At 41.4% G+C, this 18,630-nt stretch overlaps 1 protein-coding gene across 1 annotated transcript in view; it reads left to right on the forward strand.

Moving 5' to 3' along the window:
- SDHC (succinate dehydrogenase complex subunit C) overlaps window positions 1-18,630 on the forward strand; it is a 43,626-nt gene that overhangs the window by 5,826 nt on the left and 19,170 nt on the right. The window contains exons 2-3 of the mRNA XM_017860812.1: window positions 2,377-2,433; window positions 7,147-7,248. Of these exons, the coding sequence (XP_017716301.1) occupies window positions 2,377-2,433; window positions 7,147-7,248 (159 nt within the window). The remainder of the gene's footprint in view (window positions 1-2,376; window positions 2,434-7,146; window positions 7,249-18,630) is intronic.

Below are 18,630 nucleotides of genomic sequence, written 5' to 3' on the forward strand. Positions count from 1 at the left end.
AAAAAAAAAAAAACAAAAAACAAAAAAAAAGACGTTGGGGAGACCAGTGATAATATCTTACATATATATGTGGTGTATTGTAGTTTAGACAATGCTTTCCTGTATGTTTTCTTGTGCAGTCCCCTCAGCAACCAATAAGGTATTATCAGTGCCATTTTGTAATTGAAAACGCTGAAGCTCAATGACTCACTCAAGTTATACAACTTATTCTAAGATTTCAGGCTTGATTTTTTACTTTCCAATGTTATTTTTACATTACCATTGCTGCCTCAATCCAGAGAAGAGTTTCAGAAATGATTTGAGCAATGATTACATTCTGGGGAGACATGTTAACGCATTTAGAAGGGGCAGCAATAACTAGAAATTATAAGTTCTGGCTTGTCAATTAAAAATACAGAATTCCTGTTTTCACATGAAAGGGAAGGATAGATAATTACTTTTGTCAGATTTCAAATAAGGTTATGGCATTTGTGCAGCTAGTTTCTGTGAGGGCCTTGTAGAAAGTTTACATTGATATTTGTCTGGGAAACAATAGCGCTAGACAGAGAGGGCACGCCATAGATTCCAACCCACATCTGCAAACTCTTGCTGGGTAGCTGAGTGACAGGCCTAGCCTGGTGTGAGGAATGCGTGCCCTGCAACTTCAGAGTCACAATTCAATTGATTAAAAGAGATTTGTTCCCACTTCTTTCTGGGAGCCTTGGGTATACAATGTCTGTATTCACCTCTTGCCTTCAAAGCTGGAAAGAGGGAAGAGCTGAAGAAGGAAGTGTTGGTTAGATTTTTTCCTTCAAGTAGTGGGCCCTTCTAGTGTATAATGTGAAGCATACAGCTTTTGAAAAGTTTGTACATCTAATATCAATGGTGTGAGGGACATCATGAGCTTTTTAAGAAGATCATTAGATCTTTATGAGATCTTGTATCCTAGTGCCTTGCAAGTAGTGGATATGCAATAAACTTTTGTAGAATCAATGTATTTTTAAGTTTTAGTTTCAGAAATTCACTCTATTTACCTTCTTAAATGCTTTTGGAAAGATTTGATATAATGATGTGACTGAAGGGTGTAATGGTTGTGTGTTTTTCATAATACATGGTGAGCATCCCTTTTCTGAAAAGCTTTGGACCAGAAGTATTTAGGATTTCCGAATTTTCTCAGATTTTGGAGTATTTGCATTATACTTACTGGTTGCGTATCACTAAGCTGAAATCCAAAATGCTCCAATGAACATTTCTTTTGAGCATCATGTCAGCACTTAAAACATTTTGGGTTATGGAGGGTTTCAGATTTTGCATTTTCCACAGTAGGGGTGCTCAACCTGTACCATGTAAACTTTGGATCAGTTAAATTCTCCTTAGATAGAATGCTTAGGCACATCTTAGTTTCTGACTTGAAAAGCAGTTCTGGCACTGATGTATACATTTCAAAATAGCAATTTTAAGTAGAAAACTTTCATGGGGTCAGTAAAATTTTTTTATTCCCATTTTTTTGCACATGATTATAATTACATGAAAGACTTTTTGACTTGAAATTCATTCAGGATATATGGAGTTTAATTGATGTTAGTTCCTGAAATGACCTAGCTTAATATTTAGGATGCTCTCTTCACAAACCCCTTGCACTCTTCAACCTTTTTTTTTTTTTTTTTTTTTTGAGACAGTGTCTAGCCCTGTCACCTAGTCTGGAGTGCAGTGGTGCGATCTTGGCTCATTGCAACTTCTGCCTCCCAGGCTCAAGTGATACTCCCACCTCAGCCTCCAGAGTAGCTGGTATTATAGGTGTGCACTATGACACCCAACTAATTTCCATGTTTTTTGTGGAGATGGGGTTTTACCATGTTGTCCAGGTGGTATTGAACACCTAGGCTCAAGTAGTTCACTGGCCTCAGCCTCCCAAAGTGTTGGAATTACAGGCGTGAGCCACTGCACCTGGCCTGACCTTTTAAATTCATCCATTGTAGTAGGTCTCTGCTAAAGCTAAGCTATATGGTTGCAGTTACCAGTGGGCTTATTGTGTTTTTTTTGTTTGTTTGTTTTGTTAACCCTGTCTCTTAGACATCACCTCCTGTAAGACCTAGCTTTTAAAAAATCACTTTCTCTATTTCTCTGTTGATCATTACCAACTCTGATTATTCTTATTCTTTTATCTTGCATTATTTGTGTTTGATTAAAACTTTATTTTGCATTTTTAGGTAATATTTCTTATTATTTTCAAGTTAGAGTTGTAGCTTTTCAACTAGAAAATGGTATCAAGGACACTGATACTGTCATTGTTTTTATCTTATTTTTAATCTATCCCTTCACCCCTAAAATAGAGAAGTTGATATACTAAAGTTGATCTCTAAATGTGTATTGATTTTTGATTCTCTTATCTTGCAGACATGTTGGTCGTCATTGCCTCCGAACCCACTTTAGCCCTCAACTGTGTATCAGAAAGTAAGTTTCTAAGTCTGGAAATTATTTTTTTTCCTTAGGGAAGAGCAATAGATTGTTGACTTAGATTCGATGGATATGTACAACAGTGGGCAGTTATAGACAGTTGACTGAAACTTAAGTGATTGTGGTCACTATTTATCATTTGTGTGTATGTGTGTTGTTTGTTTTTGAGACAAGCTCTCACTCTATTGCCCAGGCTAGAGTGCAGTGGTACCATCAGGGCTTGCCGTAGCCTCAGCTTCCTGTAGCTGGGACTATAGGTGTGTGGTGTGCCACCATGCCTGGCTAATGTTTTGTATTTTTTGTAGAGACGAGGTTTCACATTTTGCCCAAGCTGGTCTTGAACTCCTGGGCTCAAGCGATCCCCCTGCCTCAGCTGGGATTATAGGCATGAGCCACGCACCTGGACTTTCATGCTATATATTTATTCTCAGCCTGTTGATGTCAACAATTGCCTTTGTGTTATTTTTACAAAACTTTTTATTTTGGAAATATTTTATACTTTCAGAAAAGTTATACGAATAGTAGGATGAAGTTCTATATACCTTTCACCCACATTTGCCAATTGTTAACATTTTATTGTGTTTGCTTATCACGCTTTTTTGTATTTTAGATTATGCCATATGAAACTTTTATTTTTTTAGGTCAAAGCTGGTGAAATATTAATGATTTAGTGTAGTTCAGCCTAATATATATTTAATTATTAGTTTTTTCGTTGAATGCTTTAAGGCTAAGTTGTGAATATCATGACCATTTACCTCTAAATATTTCTCCTAAGAACAAAGAAATTGTCTTACATAATGCAGTATAATTATATAAGCATAATTATCAAATTCAGGAAATTTAACATTGATGAACTCTTATCTGATATACAGTTGATTTTCAGATTTTTCATTTGTCCCAAATAATATATTTTAGAGAAATACAATCAGCTGGGCACGGTGGCTCATGCCTGTAATCCCAACACTTTAGGAGGCCTATGCAGAAGGATTGCTTGAGGCCAGGAGTTCAAGACCAGCCTGGGCAACAGAGAGAGACCTAGTCTCCACAAATAATTAAAAAATAAAAAATTAGCTGAGTGTGGTGGTGTGTGCCTATAGTCTCAGCTATGGGGAGGCTGAGGCAGGAAGATGGCTTGAGTCCAGCAGTTCAAGGCTGCAGTGAGCTATGATCATGCCACTGCACTCCAGCCTGGGCAACAGAGTAAGACCCCCATCTCTATTTAAAAAAAAAAAAAGACTGGATGTGGTGGCTCACACTTGTAATTCCAGCACTTTGGGAGGCTGAGGCAGGAGGATCCCTTGAGCCCAGGAGTTCAAGACCAACCTAGGCAACATAGGGATACCCTGTCTCAATCAATCAATCAATAAGAAACAGCTATCCTCAGCCATTTAGTAGGCTGGGCATGGTGGCTCATGCCTGTAATCCTAGCACTTTCGGAGGCTGAGGTGGGCAGATCGCTTGAGCCCAGGAGTTTGAGACCAGCCTGGGCAACACGGTGAAACCGCTTCTCTACAAAAAATACAAAAACCAGCTGGGTGTGGTGGTGTGCGCCTCTAGTTCCAGCTACTTGGGAGACTGAGGTAAGAGGATCACCTGGATGGGGCAATGCAGAATTGTGCATAGCTTGAGGAGAACTGTTTAATAGTTGGGTTCAACCTAGCCCAGTGACAAAACCAAGAAACTATTGAGGTACCGAGCTGAATCTAGTTCTTGATTTTTGAGAACCTGAAAGGGAATCTTGAAAAGCCAGATGAGAGCAGATGGTAAGGTATGAGATAAAACTGTGGCCTTGGAAAAGCATAATCCATTTATGTGAATATTTTTAAAATATGCTTGCCCTGCCACCCAACAAGAAGTTGTGCTTTCATTGCCAGACCTGTGTATTGGGTGGGATTAGAAAGCAGAGTTATCGGCCTGGCACGGTGGCCCACGCCTGTAAACCCAGCACTTTAGGAGGCCAAGACAGGCAGATCACGAGGTCAAGAGATCGAGACCATCCTGGCCAACATGGTGAAACCCCATCTCGACTGAAAATACAAAAATCAGCTGGGTGCGGTGGCACGTGCCTGTAGTCCCAGCTACTCAGGAGGCTGATGCAGGAGGATCGCTTGAATCCAGGAGGTGGAGGTTGCAGTGCGCCAAGATCGCGCCACTGCACTCCAGTCTGGCCACAGAGCGAGACCTCATCTCAAAATAAAAAAAAAAAAAAAAACAGAATTATCGTCTGATATGACCTCATCAGATGATTCCGGTTAATGGAATTAAAGTTGGAATAAAAATAAGGTAAGTGGAGGAACATGTTTTCCTAATACTGTGGGTTTATCCAGCCCCCCATACTGTTATTGGAAAAGGGGTCTTGACCCAGACCCCAAGAGAGGGCTCTTGGATCTCATGTAGGAAGGAATTCAAGGTGAGTAGCAAAGTGCAATGAAAGAAGCAAGTTTATTAGAAACTACTCAATTATATAGTAGGGTGCCCTAGTTTCTTTTTTTCTTCTCTCTCTCTTTTTTTTTTTTTTTTTTTTTTTGAGACGAGTCCTCTCACTCGTCACCCGGGCTGGAGTGCAGTGGCCGGATCTCAGCTCACTGCAAGCTCCGCCTCCTGGTTTACGCCATTCTCCTGCTCACCTCCCGAGTAGCTGGGACTACAGGCACCCGCCACCTCGCCCGGCTAGTTTTTTTCGTATTTTTAGTAGAGACGGGGTTTCACCGTGTTAGCCAGGATGGTCCTCGTCTCCTGACCTCGTGATCCGCCCCCGTTCTCGGCCTCCCAAGTGCCTGGGATTACAGGCTGAGCACCGCCCGGCCTCTCTCTTTTTTTTTAAATATATATATATATACACACACATATATATGTATGATATATAATTTTTTTAGGTCTTTAAGGTTTTTTTTTAATTTTAAATTTTTAATCTTTTTTTTTTTTTTTTTTTGAGACAGAGTCTTGTTCTGTCGACCAGGCTGGAGTGCAGTGGTGTGATCTGGGCTCACCGCAACCTCCACGTCCTGGGTTCAAGTGATTCTCCTGCCTCAGCCTCCTGAGTAGCTGGGATTACAGGTGCACACCACCATGCCCAGCTAATTTTTATATTTTTAATAGAGATGGAGTTTTACCATGTTGGTCAGGCTAATCTCAAACTCCTGACCTTGTGATCTGCCTGCCTCAGCCTCCCAAAGTGCTGGGATTACAGCCATGAGTCACCGCACCTGGCCAATTGTTAAAAATATTTTGAGGTAGAGTCTTGCTCTGTTGCCTAGGGTGGAGCGCCATGATGCAATCACAGCTCACTGCAGCCTCTACCTCCCTGGGCTCAGGAGATCCTCCCACCTCAGCCTCCTGAGTAACTGGGACTACAGGCTCAGACCATCATGCTTGGCTAAATTTTCTTTGCATTTTTTTGTGGAAACAGGGTTTTGCCATGTTGCCCAGGCTGATCTCAAACTTCTGGGCTCAAGTCATCTGCCCACCTTCACCTCCCAAAGTGCTGGGATTATAGGCATGAGCCACCATGTCTGGCCTAAGTTTTCCTTATATAGAGATCTTGTCTATGTAAGGACTAAACTAAGCTGTGCCTACATGCAGGGGACCAGAGAGCATGACAAAATTTATTATTCTATTGATTTAGAGAAAAATCCTTGACATTTTAGTGTGTAAGTACATCAAAGTGTGACTGTAATTATTTTGAAAGCATATGTTGTTACAGGTATTGGGACATCTGAACTTTATGTTGTTGCAGTTTGTCCTTGCAGGTATTACCAAGCTGTTTCCTTAGCTGTAAACATCTTAGAACCGTGGGTTGTCACTGGCAAGGAATGTGCTTTGCTAGTTTTAAGATGGAGTTTATTTTATTTATTTTATTTTATTTTTATTTTATTTTATTTATTTATTTTTTTGAGACAGAGTCTTGCTCTGTCTCCCAAGCTGGAGTGCAATGGTGTGATCTCGTCTCACTACAACCTCTGCCTCCCCGGTTCAAGCGATTTTCCTGCCTCACCCTCCTAGGTAGCTGGGATTACAGGCGTGCGCCAACACACCTTGCTAATTTTTTTCTATTTTTAGTAGAGCTGGAGTTTCACCATGTTGGCCAAGCTGGTCTTGAACTCCTGACCTCATGATCCACACACCTCGGCTTCCCAAAGTGCTGGGATTACAGGCTTGAGCCACTGTGCCTGGCCTATTATTTTATTTTATTTTTATTATTATTTTCTGTTTTGTGTTGCTATAACAAGATGGAGTGGATTTTAAAATAGTGTCACTCTGGCTCTTCTAGGCTCCTGCTTCCCTAACAAAACCTTTTCCAAAAATATATTGCAAAAAATTTTTTTTTTTTTTTGAGATGGAGTTTGGCTCTTGTTGCCCAGGCTGGGCTGCAATGACGCAATCTTGGCTCACCGCAACCTCTGCCTCCTGGGTTCAAGCGATTATCCTGCCTCAGTCTCCCGAGTAGCTGTGATTATAGGCGCCCACCACCACACCCGGCTAATTTTGTATTTTTAGTAGAGATGAGATTTCTCCATGTTGGTCAGGCTGGTCTCAAACTCGCGACCTCAGGTGATCCACCCGCCTCGGCCTCCCAAAGTGCTGAGATTACTGGCGTGAGCCACCATGCCTCTGGCCAGTGTTGCAAAATATTGACTTAACAGAACATTATGCAAAATACTAAACCAAGCTTACTTTCAGTTCTTTTCAAACTTTCTGGTTTTATTTTAGTGCTGTTCCTTTGGGAACCACGGCCAAAGAAGAGATGGAGCGGTTCTGGAATAAGAATATAGGTTCAAACCGTCCTGTATCTCCCCACATCACTATCTATAGGTAAGGACTCTGGAGCCAGAGAATCTAGAGGTTGTGGGTGAAAGTTCTGAAGGTTGATCTTTGGCCTACCTGATACTTCCCTCACTTTTACTCAACTGAAATACTGCTATGTAGATGAGGTGAACTCTTCAGGGTAGAGGGAGATAACATAAGAATTATCTTACGCCTTTTTAATACGGAGATGACTAAATTCTACTATCATTGCAAGGGTAATCTATTTTTCAAAACTACCATTTAGAAAATTCTGGTAAGTCAAAATATAATTCCCATTAATTAAAAAATTTTTGAAACAATTTCACATTTACATAAACGTTGCAGAAATAACATAGAGTTCCCATATACTTTTATATTTAAGGTATATAGTATATATGCTAAGTTATATAGAAGTTGCAACTTTGCAAATTCTTCTTCTTCTTTTTTTTCTGAGACAGAATCTTGCTCTGTTGCCTGGCTGGAGTGTAGTGGCGCGATCTCGGCTCACTGCATCCTCTGCCTCCTGGGTTCAAGCGATTCTCCTGTCTCAGCCTCCCGAGTAGCTGGGGCAACGGGCGCGTACCATTACGGACAGCTAATTTTTGTGTTTTTAGTAGAGATGGGGTTTCACCAGGTTGGCCAGGATGGTATCGAACTCTTGACCTAGTGATCCACCTGCCTCGGCCTCCCAAAGTGCTGGGATTACAGGTGAGAGCCACCATGCCCGGCCACAACTTCTTAAATTATTAAGACATGCTAACAAGCAGATTCCCAGCTCATTAACATGTCTGAATGATATAAGAAGTTGCAATGATGATGATATCCAAGTATTATTCCTGTATTCGTTTCTTCTTTTTTTATTTTTTTGAGACAGAGTCTTGCTTGGTCACCTAGGTTGGAGTGCAGTGGTGCGATCTAGGCCCACTGCAACCCCTGCCTCCTGAGTTTACGCAATTCTCGTGCCTCAGCCTCCTGAATAGGTGAGATTACAGACATGAGCCTCCATGCCCGGCTAATTTTTGTCTTTTAGTAGAGATGAGGTTTTGCCATGTTGTCCAGGCTGGTCTCAAACTCCTGGCCACAAGTGATCCACCCATCTCAGCCTCCAAAAGTGCTGGGATTATAGGCATGAGCCACCACGCTCGGTCCCTGTATTTGTTTTCTATTGCTACTATAACAAGTTTCACAAACATAGTGACTTAAAATAACACAGATGTACTGTCTTACCATTCTTTAGGTTAGAAGTATGACATAGGTCTCATTAGGCTAAAATTAAGTTGTTTGCAGGGGCTGCATTCTTTTCCAGAGGCTCCTTGCCTTTTCCAGCTTTTATAGGTCATCCACATTCCTTGGCTTATGGCATTCTTTCTCTATTTTCAAAGCAAGCCATAGCAGAGTCCTTCTCACTTTGTATCACTCTGACTTGTTCTTCCTCCCTTTTCTCCTTTCAAGGACCCTTGTCATTACATTTAGACCTCCCCAAATATTTCAGGACAATGTCTCCGTCTCAAGGTCTTTAATTTAATAATATCTGCAAAGTTCTTTTTGTGATATAAGATAATATATTCACAGGTTCTGGGGATTAATACATTGACATCTCCAGAGGGGAGGGTGCATTATTTTACCTACCGCAGTCTACTCTCTAGCCCTCAAAGTTTATGTCTGTCCCATGACAGAATACATTCACCACATCCCAGTGGCCCCAGAAGTTTCAACCTATTATAGCCTCATCTTAAAGTCTTAAAATTTCATCTAAATCTCCCCATCTGAACTAGGTATGGGTGAGGCTCTGGGTATAATCCCTTTTCAGGAACACTTTTTCTTCATCTGTGAATCTAAAGCAACAAGTTACATACTCCCAAAATACAGTGGTGGGACAGACATAGTATAACAACTGTAGACATTCCTGCTCAAAAAGTGAGAAAATGTGTCCTGAAGTGGCAGGTCAAGAGAAAAAAAAAAGTGAGAAAATGGAAGGAAAAAAGGAGTCTCTGGTTCTAACCAGTTTGAAATTCAGCCAGGTAAACACCATTTGATTTCAAGGCCTGAGAATAATTCTTTGCGGCTATTGGCTTTGCCCTCTGGGCTTATAGCTCCATCTGCTATCCTTCTTTGTGAAAGGTGACACATGCTTTTGCAGCAGAGTGATTTTTAACAGCCTCTTTTTCGTCTGTAGAATTTTTGAGATATGACAGTCTTCTTTTCATCTTCTCTCTGTCACTTTTAGTCTATGCTGGCAGTATTTCTGTTGGTATAACATTCTTGAGAACATTGTGGGGGCCCGGCGTGATGGCTCACATCTGTAATCCTAGCACTTTGGGAGGCCAAAGCAGGTGAATTGCCTGAGCTCGGGGGTTTGAGACCAGACTGGGCAACATGGTAAAACCCTGTCTCTACTAAGATACAAAAAATTAGCCAGGTGTGGTGGTGCACCTATAGTCCCAGCTACTTGAGAGGCTGAGGCACAAGAATCTCTTGAACCTGGAAGGTGGAGGTTGCAGTGAGCTGAGATTGTGAGATTGTGGTGCTGCTGCACTCCAGCCTGGGCTCTGTTTCCAGGAAAAAAAAAAAAAAGAATCTTGCGGGGTTTCACCATCTCTATAAAACCATGTTGCCCAGGCTGGTCTCCAGTTCCTGGGCTCAAGTGATCTGCCTGCCTTGGCCTCCCATAATGCTGGGATTATAGGTGTGAGCCATTGTGCCAGGCCTTGACAGTGAATATCTTTTTTTTTTTTTTTCTGAGACAGAGTCTCGCACTATCGCCAGGGCTGCAGTGCAACGGCGCAATTTCGGCTCACTGTAACCCCCGCCTCCCTGTAACCCCCACCTCCCTGGTTTACGCTATTCTCCTGCCTCAGCCTACCAAGTAGCTGGGATTGCAGGCACACACCACCACACCTGGCTAATTTTTTGTATTTTTCGTAGAGATGGGGTTTCACTGTGTTGGTTAGTCTGGTCTCGAGCTCCTGACCTCGTGATCTGCCCACCTCGGCCTCCCAAAGTGCTGGGATTACAGGCATGTTTGTTGGGAAGGCTGAGAATTTCCCAAATCAATAAGTCCTGTTTTTGTTTGTTTGTTTGTTTGTTTTATTTAAGAGACAGGCTTTCACTCTGTCACCCAGGCTAGAGTGTAGTAGTGGTGTGATCATAGCTCATTGAAACCTTGAACTCCCAGGAGCTCAAGTGATCTTCCTGACTCAGCCTCCTCAGTAGCTGGGACTACAGGTGCATGCCACCACACATGGCTAGTTTTAAATTTTTTGTAAAGACGGGGTCTCAACATATTAGCCAGGCTGATCTTGAACTCATGAGCTCAAGCGATCCTCTTACCTTTTTCTCCCAAAGTGCTGGGGTTAACAGCTGCAAGCCACCATGCTCAGCTTGCTTTTTATTTAACAGCAATTCCCTCAGTCTGTTTCTTTCCTTTCACATTTTACTGTAAAGAGCAAAAAGGAAATCAGGTTGCCACTTTAGTAAATTCTGCTTTCCACATTATTGTGGGACATAATTCTGCTAAACTTTCTGCCCCTATGTAACAAGGATCCCCTTTCCACAAGTTTTTAATAACATATTCCTAATTTCCTTCTGAGCTTTTACTAGCTGAATTGACATTCATATTTTCCTTTTTGAAATACATTTGTATACCATACGGTTCACACATTGAAAGCATACAGTTTAGTGGCTTTTGTTAAATGCAGAATTGTTCAGCCATCACCACAATTTTAGAATTTTTTTTTTCTTTTTTTTTTTTTGAGATGGAGTCTCGCTCTGTCACCCAGGCTGGAGTACAGTGGCATGATCTTGGCTCACTGTAACATCTGCCTTCTGTATTCAAGTGATTCTCCTGCCTCAGCCTCCCAAGTAGCTGGGATTAGAGATGTGCACCATCATGCCTGACTAATTTTTGTGTTTTTAGTAGAGATGGGAGTTTCACTGTGTTGGCCAGGCTGGTCTCGAACTCCTGACCTCAGGTGATCCGCCTGCCTTGGCCTCTCAAAGTGCTGGGATTATAGGCATGAGCCACCCTGCCCAGCCAATTTTAGAATATTTTCATCACTTCAGAAAGAAACACTACGTTTCTTTTTTTTTTTTTTTTTGAGACGGAGTCTCGCTCTGTCGCCCAGGCTGGAGTGCAGTGGCCGGATCTCAGCTCACTGCAAGCTCCGCCTCTCGGGCTCACGCCATTCTCCTGCCTCAGCCTCCCGAGTAGCTGGGACTACAGGCGCCTGTCACCTCGCCCGGCTAGTTTTTTGTAGTTTTAGTAGAGACAGGGTTTCACCATGTTAGCCAGGATGGTCTTGATCTCCTGACCTCGTGATCCGCCCGTCTCGGCCTCCCAAAGTACTGGGATTACAGGCTTGAGCCACCGCACCCGGCCAACACTACATTTCTTAGCCATCACCACCAATCCTTTGTTCGTCTCAGCTTTAGACAATCAGTTATTTACTTTCCATCTTATAAACTTACCTATTCTGAACGTTTCATTTAAATGTAGTCATACAATATATGGTCCTTTGTGACTGGCATTTTTTACTTAGCATAATGTTTTCAGAGTTCATCCGTATTTTAGCATGTATCAGTACTTCCTTTTTATGGCCGAATAATATTTCATTGTATGTACATACAATGTTTTATTTACCCATTTATAAACTGAATGACATTTGAGCTGTTTCCACTTTTTGGCTATTACAAATAATGCTGCTATGACCATTTATTTGTGTACAAGTTTTTGTGTGCACATATGTTTCATTTCTCTTGAGTATATACCTAAGAGTAGAATTATTGCATCATATGGTAACTCTATGTTTAACTTTTTTTTTTTTTTTTTTTTTTTAAGACAGAGTCTTGCTCTGTCATGAGGCTGGAGTGCGGTGGCGTAATCTCGGCTCATTGCAACCTTCACCTCCCAGGTTCAAGTGATCTTCCTGCCTCAGCCCCTGAGTAGCTGGGACTACAGGCATGCACCACCATGCCCAACTAATTTTTGTATTTTTAGTGGAGACAGGGTTTCACCATGTTGGTCAGGATGGTCTCCATCTCTTGACCTTGTGATTCACCTGCCTCAGCCTCCCAAAGTGCTGGGATTACAGGCGTGAGCCATGGCGTCCAGCCTATATTTAACATTTTGAGGAACTGCCAGACTGTCTTCCAAATTGGCTGCACTAGCAGTGTATAAGGGTTCCAGTTTCTCCACATCCTCACCAGCACAACTGGTAAAATCCATATTTCTGCTAAAATCTCTTCAGGGCAGTCTGGGCTTTTAAAATCATGGTCCTAAAATTCTTTTAGTCCCTTCCCACTGCCCAGTTTCAAAGGCACTTCCACATTTTTGGGTATTCGTTACAGCTGCACTCCTCTTCTAGTCACCACAATCTATACTGATTTTCTATTTGCTGCCATAACAAATTACTGCAAATTTAGTGACTTAAAACAACACAAATTTATTACCTTATAGTTCTGTGGGTCAGACGTCTGACAAGATCTCCCTGGGCTAAAATCAAGGTGTTGGCAGGGTTCTGTTTCCTTCTGGGGCCTGTAGGGAAGAATCCATGGCCTTGCCTTTGCTAGCTTCTAGAGGCTTTCTGAATTCCTTGGCTTCTGCCTTCCTTCCTCAGTGTTCAGAACCAGCAATGCTGCATTGAGTTCTCCAGTCACATCATGTTGACCCTGCTTCCGTCATCTCATTTCTTCTTTGATGCCTTTCTTCTGTGAGCCTCTTCTGCTTTTCTATTTTCTCTTTTCTCTCCTCTGCTGTTAAAGACGTTTATGATTACACTGGGCCTGTCCTAATAATCTAGGATAGTCTATGTTGTTTTGTTTTTGAGACAGGGTCTCGCTGTGTTGCCCAGGCTGAAATGCACAAGTTTTCTACAAGGTTTTAATAAAACTTGTGGAGCATGATCATGGCTCACTGCAGCCTTGACCTCCCAGGCTTAAGTGATCCTCCCAGCTCAGCCTCCCAAGTACCTGGGATTATAGCCATGCACCACCATGCCTGACTAATTTTAAAATATTTTCTAGAAATGGAGTTTGGCCATGTTGCTCAGGCTGGCTTTGAACTCCTGGGCTCAAGCTGTCCTCCCACTTTGGTCTCCCAAAGTTCTGGGATTACAGGTGTGAGCCACCACACACAGCCTAGTCTGCTTATCTTAAGGTTGTCTTATTAGGACCTTAGTTTCATCTACAACCTTAATTCCCCTTTGCCATAAAAGGTAACATATTCATAAGTTCTAGAGATTAGAGCGTGGACATCTTTAAAGAGGCAATTATTCTGCCTATTACAGCTTCTTAATACTTGGGTATGCATTGCAAGACAGTCTCCAAAGTACAACCATCACAGTGTTACTATCTAAACTTTAGTTCCCATTCAGATTTTGCGCTTGTCCCATTAATGTCCTTTATAGGCCTGAGATTGAACCTAGAATTATATATTACATTTAGTTGTCATGTTTCTTTTTCCTACAGTATGGGAGAGATTTTTAGTCTTTCCTTATTTGTTATGACCTGGACATTTTTAGAATGTTCCTTAATTTGGGTTTGTTTGGTGTTTCACGATTTATACATTTTTGGCAAGAATACCCTTGCAGTAATACTATACTTCTGTCAGTACACTGTATCAGGAGGCATGTGCTGCTGCTGATTTAACCCATTACTGGTGATGTTAACTTTTGTCACTGTTTAAGATGTGTCTGCTAGATTTCTCCTGTAAAGTTACTGAATAAGGATGTTTTATTTATTAATACATATTTTGGTGGGAGATACTTTGAAACCTAAATATTCTTTCTCATGAGATACTTACTCACCAGTATCTGTTGGAGGTACTTGCCTAAATCATTTATTACTGTGATAGTTGCCAAATGTAATGTTACTGATTTTATATATTATAATAATATTTTCTAGATTTATTTGTTACGATAGGGTAAAGCTTTCTTTATCAGTATGGACTCAAGGATAACATGGATCAAGCATTAATTTCTCCAAAGGATTATACTTCGTTATTGTTTATTTTGGTGTTCAAATTGTCCCAGACCTGGCCAATAGGAGTTCTTCAAAATGACTGCTGGGAAATCAGTGTCTGGGTGCTAGGTGTGCTCATTGCTACTAGGATGTCATTGCTTCTAGGCCCTTTCTGTGGATAGAGATAGCATATATGTGTATGCAGTCTCTGTCACACACATACCACATGTGTGTATGTATAAGTAGATACATACATCATACATACATATATACATATATACATACATCTCTGTTTATCTCATCTTCAAAAGTGGCATTGATAGCAGTTTTTGCTGATGTCTTTGAAGATAAGTCCCTGTAAATCTGCTTTTTGTTTTTTTAGGCTAACCCAGCAAAGCATCTTGAGCTCTGCTACTCTCTTGGGTTCCTGCCAGTGAGTCTGGCCATTTTTTAACCACCTCCACAAATACCATAACCCTTCAGTTTTTTTCCAAGCCAGATTCCAGGAATAATCCTGTTTGTAGAAACTGGACTTGCCACTAAAACAGAAGGAGGCTAATAAGTGATCTCATTTCTTGCTGCTCAATTGTGAAACTTTCTTTTTTAAGAGATAAAAGTTTTAGGAAGGCCTGACGCAGTGGCTCAATGCCTGTAATCCCAGCACTTTGAGAGGCCAAGGTGGGTGGATCACAAAGTCAAGAGATCAAGGCCATTCTGATCTCAGGTGAAACCCTGTCTCTACTAAAAATACAAAAATTAGCTGGCAGTGGTGGCTCATGCTTGTATTCTCAGCTTCTCGGGAGGCTGAGGCAGGAGAATTGCTTGAACCCGGGAGGTGGAGTTTGCAGTGAGCTGAGATCGCGCCACTACACTCTAGTCTGGCGACAGAGCAAGGCTCTGTTTCAAAAAAAAAAAAAAAGTTTTGGGGAAGAATTATAACGAAAAAGACAAAAGAGCATCACAAATTATTCTGAATCTGTATTTAAAGCCCTGGCCTTTTTTCACAGGTCATATAAAGAATGGTTGTAGGTTGGTGAGGTGAGTCTTTCACTACCTTATTTGCTTTTCTGGTTATGTAACTCCAGACATACTTGGGGGAAAAATAGCAGCAGGGAACACAGGGCTATATCCAGATTGGCATGTCAGGGAAAGATACCTGAGATACTTGAAGTCATATTTTCTATTACCCATTTTTTGGGTTTTTTGAAAGAGGCCTGGAAGTAAACAGTGATGTTAAACATCTTTTCATGTACTTATTGGCCATTGGCAGTCTTGGCTGTTGGAGAAATGTTTTTACTTTCTGGAGGTATTTTTTATTTTTTTTTTTGCTTTTGAGACAGAGTCTCCCTCTGTTACTCAGGCTGGAGTGCAGTGGTGTGATCACGGCTCGCTGCAGCCTCGACCTCCCAAGCTCAGACAGTCCTCCCTCCTCAGCCCCGCAAGTGGCTGAGACTATAGATGCATGCCACCACGCCCGGCTAATGTTTGTATTTTTTGTAGAAATGGTTTTTTTGTTTTGTTTTTGCCATCTTGCCCAGGTCTCAAACTCCTGAGCTCAGGCATTCTGCCCACCTCAGCCCCCCAAAGTGCTAGGATTACAGGCATGAGCCACTGTGCCTGGCCACATCTTGATTTTCTATACTAGACTCTTACCTAATGTTCAAACAGGGACTAGTGAAGAAGACTTGTCTTTGCTCCATGATGCCTGAGGCCTCAGCTGGAAAACACAAAGGCTAGGGCCTGAATTAATCTGAAGATCCAGTCACTCAAATGTCTTGGGTTGATTCTGGCTGTTGGATGGGGCCCTTATTTTCTCTCCACATAGGTCTTTTCACATATCTGTGTAGGCTGCTTTGGATTTCCACATAGCATGAGGAAGGAAGGAGAATTTGTAAGTCATGCAGCATCACTTCTGCCGCATTCTACTTTTGAGGCAGTCGGTCATCAAGTCCTGCCCAGGTTCAAGGGTAGAGGCTAAATACTTGCTTGATGAGAAATGACAAGATTCTGGAAGATCATGGAGGACTGGAAATAATGTTGTGGTTATTTTTAGAAAACAAAGTATTTTAGCTTGTCATTACTGGGCTAGCCAGGCTATGATTTTAACCGTTTTTGAAAATTAGGGTAACATTTGAATTCAGCAGTTTCATATTATATGACTCCCATTTTCTATATCAGTATTTCTGAAACATTTCCAGAACAGTGCATATGCAAATTTCCAGAACAGTGCGTATGTTTCTTCTATTAGCTCTTTCAGTCATGAGATTTGATTCATCTGGTACCAGAGCCCCAGGTGTGTTTGGAATCTTCCAATTTCCTCACCTCTTTAGGGTTTCAAGTCTTTCAAATTAATATTTGTTCTGTCTTTTTCATGCTGATAATCATTCTCTTTGACAAATAAAATAGTTGTGCAATCTGTTCACACTCTGTCATCAATTAGCATAAAATTGTTCATCCCAGTTAGGAGGCTCTCTGTGTCAGAACACAATTTTAAAAGCTTTTTTTTTGTTGTCCTTGAAATTTTTGCAAGCCTCAGCTCACTCTGGGTTTCGGTCTCCTGATTCTTCTTACCAAATTATGCCATCGTTCTCTGTCCTTGGGTATGTGGCTATTCTTCCACCTTTTATATTTCTGTTGTTAAATCTGAGTTGATCAGAGTGGTATCTAGCTAGTATTAATATTTTTAATTTATTTGGAAATACTCCTTTCTTACTGTGACCATTTTCATTACGTAGTCAGAATTTTCTTTTGAGATCTTTTTAACCTCGTTACTTCTCTTTAAAGTGTTGAAGATATGGTTTGATTATGCTTAGTATTCTTTGTCTAAGCTAACATTCCAAAGTGAGTGTTAGCTTTCTTCAGAGATTCTTGTTCTTTCCATTTTACCCACCAGTTCTCTCTTGAGCATGAGAACTAGGTCTAGAATAACAATGTTGGTTGTCATTCAATGGAAAGTTGATGATTCATAATTTAAAAAGGGGTTTGATGACAAAAAGTATTTCAGAACTACTGTGGATTAAGAACTATATACTAAATCTAGAAGATTGGATATAAAAATTTGGGATAGGTAATGTATTAGGAAATAAGTGGTATGTTCAGTTTGGATATTTTGGGGCATATAATAAGGGAAGATTCAAGGATGACCATGTATTATATGAAACTGGGGATAAATGAAACTCAGGTTTTCTTCCATCAGTGTTATACCTGGAGAAACAGGACCCAGTTGGTATTACAGTGATTACTTTCTTTTTTTTTCTTTCTTTCTTTTTTTTTTTTTTTTGAGATGGAGTCGTGCTCTGTCGCCCAGACTGGGGGGCAGTGGCATGATCTCCGTTTATGCCAAACTCCGCCTCCTGGATTCAAGCAATTCTCTGCCTCAGCCTCCCGAGTAGCTGGGATTACAAGGATGCACCACCACGCCTGGCTAATTTTTGTATTTTTAGTAGAGACGGGGGTTCACCGTGTTGGCCAGGCTGGTCTCGAACACCTGACCTCATGAACTGCCCACCTTGGCCTCTCAAAGTGCTGGGATTACAGGTGTGAGCCACCACGCCCGGCCTATAGTGATTACTTTGTAATTGTACCAACTGTATTTATTTATTTGCAGGCAAGGTCTCTGTCTCTCTCTCCCCACACCAGGCTGGAGTACAGTGGCACAGTCATAGCTCACTGCAGCCTGGAGCTCCTGGCCTCAAGTGACCCTCTCACTTCAGTCTCACAAGTAGCTGGGACCACAGGCCTCTGCCACCACACCCAGCTAATTTTTTTTTTTTTTTTTTTTTTGGTAAAGATGGGGTCTCATTATGTTGCCTAGGTTGGTCTTAAACTCCTGAACTCAATTCCCCCCCCCCTCCTTGGCCTCCCAAAGTACTAGGATTACAGGTATGAGCCACCACGCTACCTCCAACTTTAATGAGTGTCTTTGACTCATGTTTCTCCTTGGGAAAGGAATTTTGAGTTATAATCATTTTTTTTTCTTAGCCCTATCAGTGATGCAGTCTGGTAAAGGTAGGGATCCTTCTCCGTAAATCTGTTTTCTTCTTTCTTTAATTTTTTTTTTTGAACCTAATCCTGAGACAGGGTTTTGTTTTTTGTTTTTTTTTTTTTTGTGTTGGGGTTTCACTCTTTTTTTCCAGGCTGGGGGGCAAAGGCCCGATCTCGGCTCACCGCAACCTCTGCCTCCTGGGTTCAAGCGATTTTCCTGCCTCAGCCTCTCGAGTAGCTGAGATTACAGGCATGCATCACCACACCCAGCTAATTTTGTATTTTCAGTAGAGATGGGGTTTCTCCATGTTCGTCAGGCTAATTGCGAACTCCAGACCTCAGGTGATCCACTCGCCTCAGCCTCCCAAAGCGCTGGGATTATAGGCGTAAGCCACCGTGCCTGGCCCAGATTTGTATTTGTATTTTTTTTTTTTTATTTTATTTTTATTTTATTTTTATTTTTATTTT

This window comes from Rhinopithecus bieti, unplaced genomic scaffold (genome assembly GCF_001698545.2).
Source record: "Rhinopithecus bieti isolate Rb0 unplaced genomic scaffold, ASM169854v2 scaffold_57365, whole genome shotgun sequence".
NCBI lineage: Eukaryota > Metazoa > Chordata > Mammalia > Primates > Cercopithecidae > Rhinopithecus > Rhinopithecus bieti.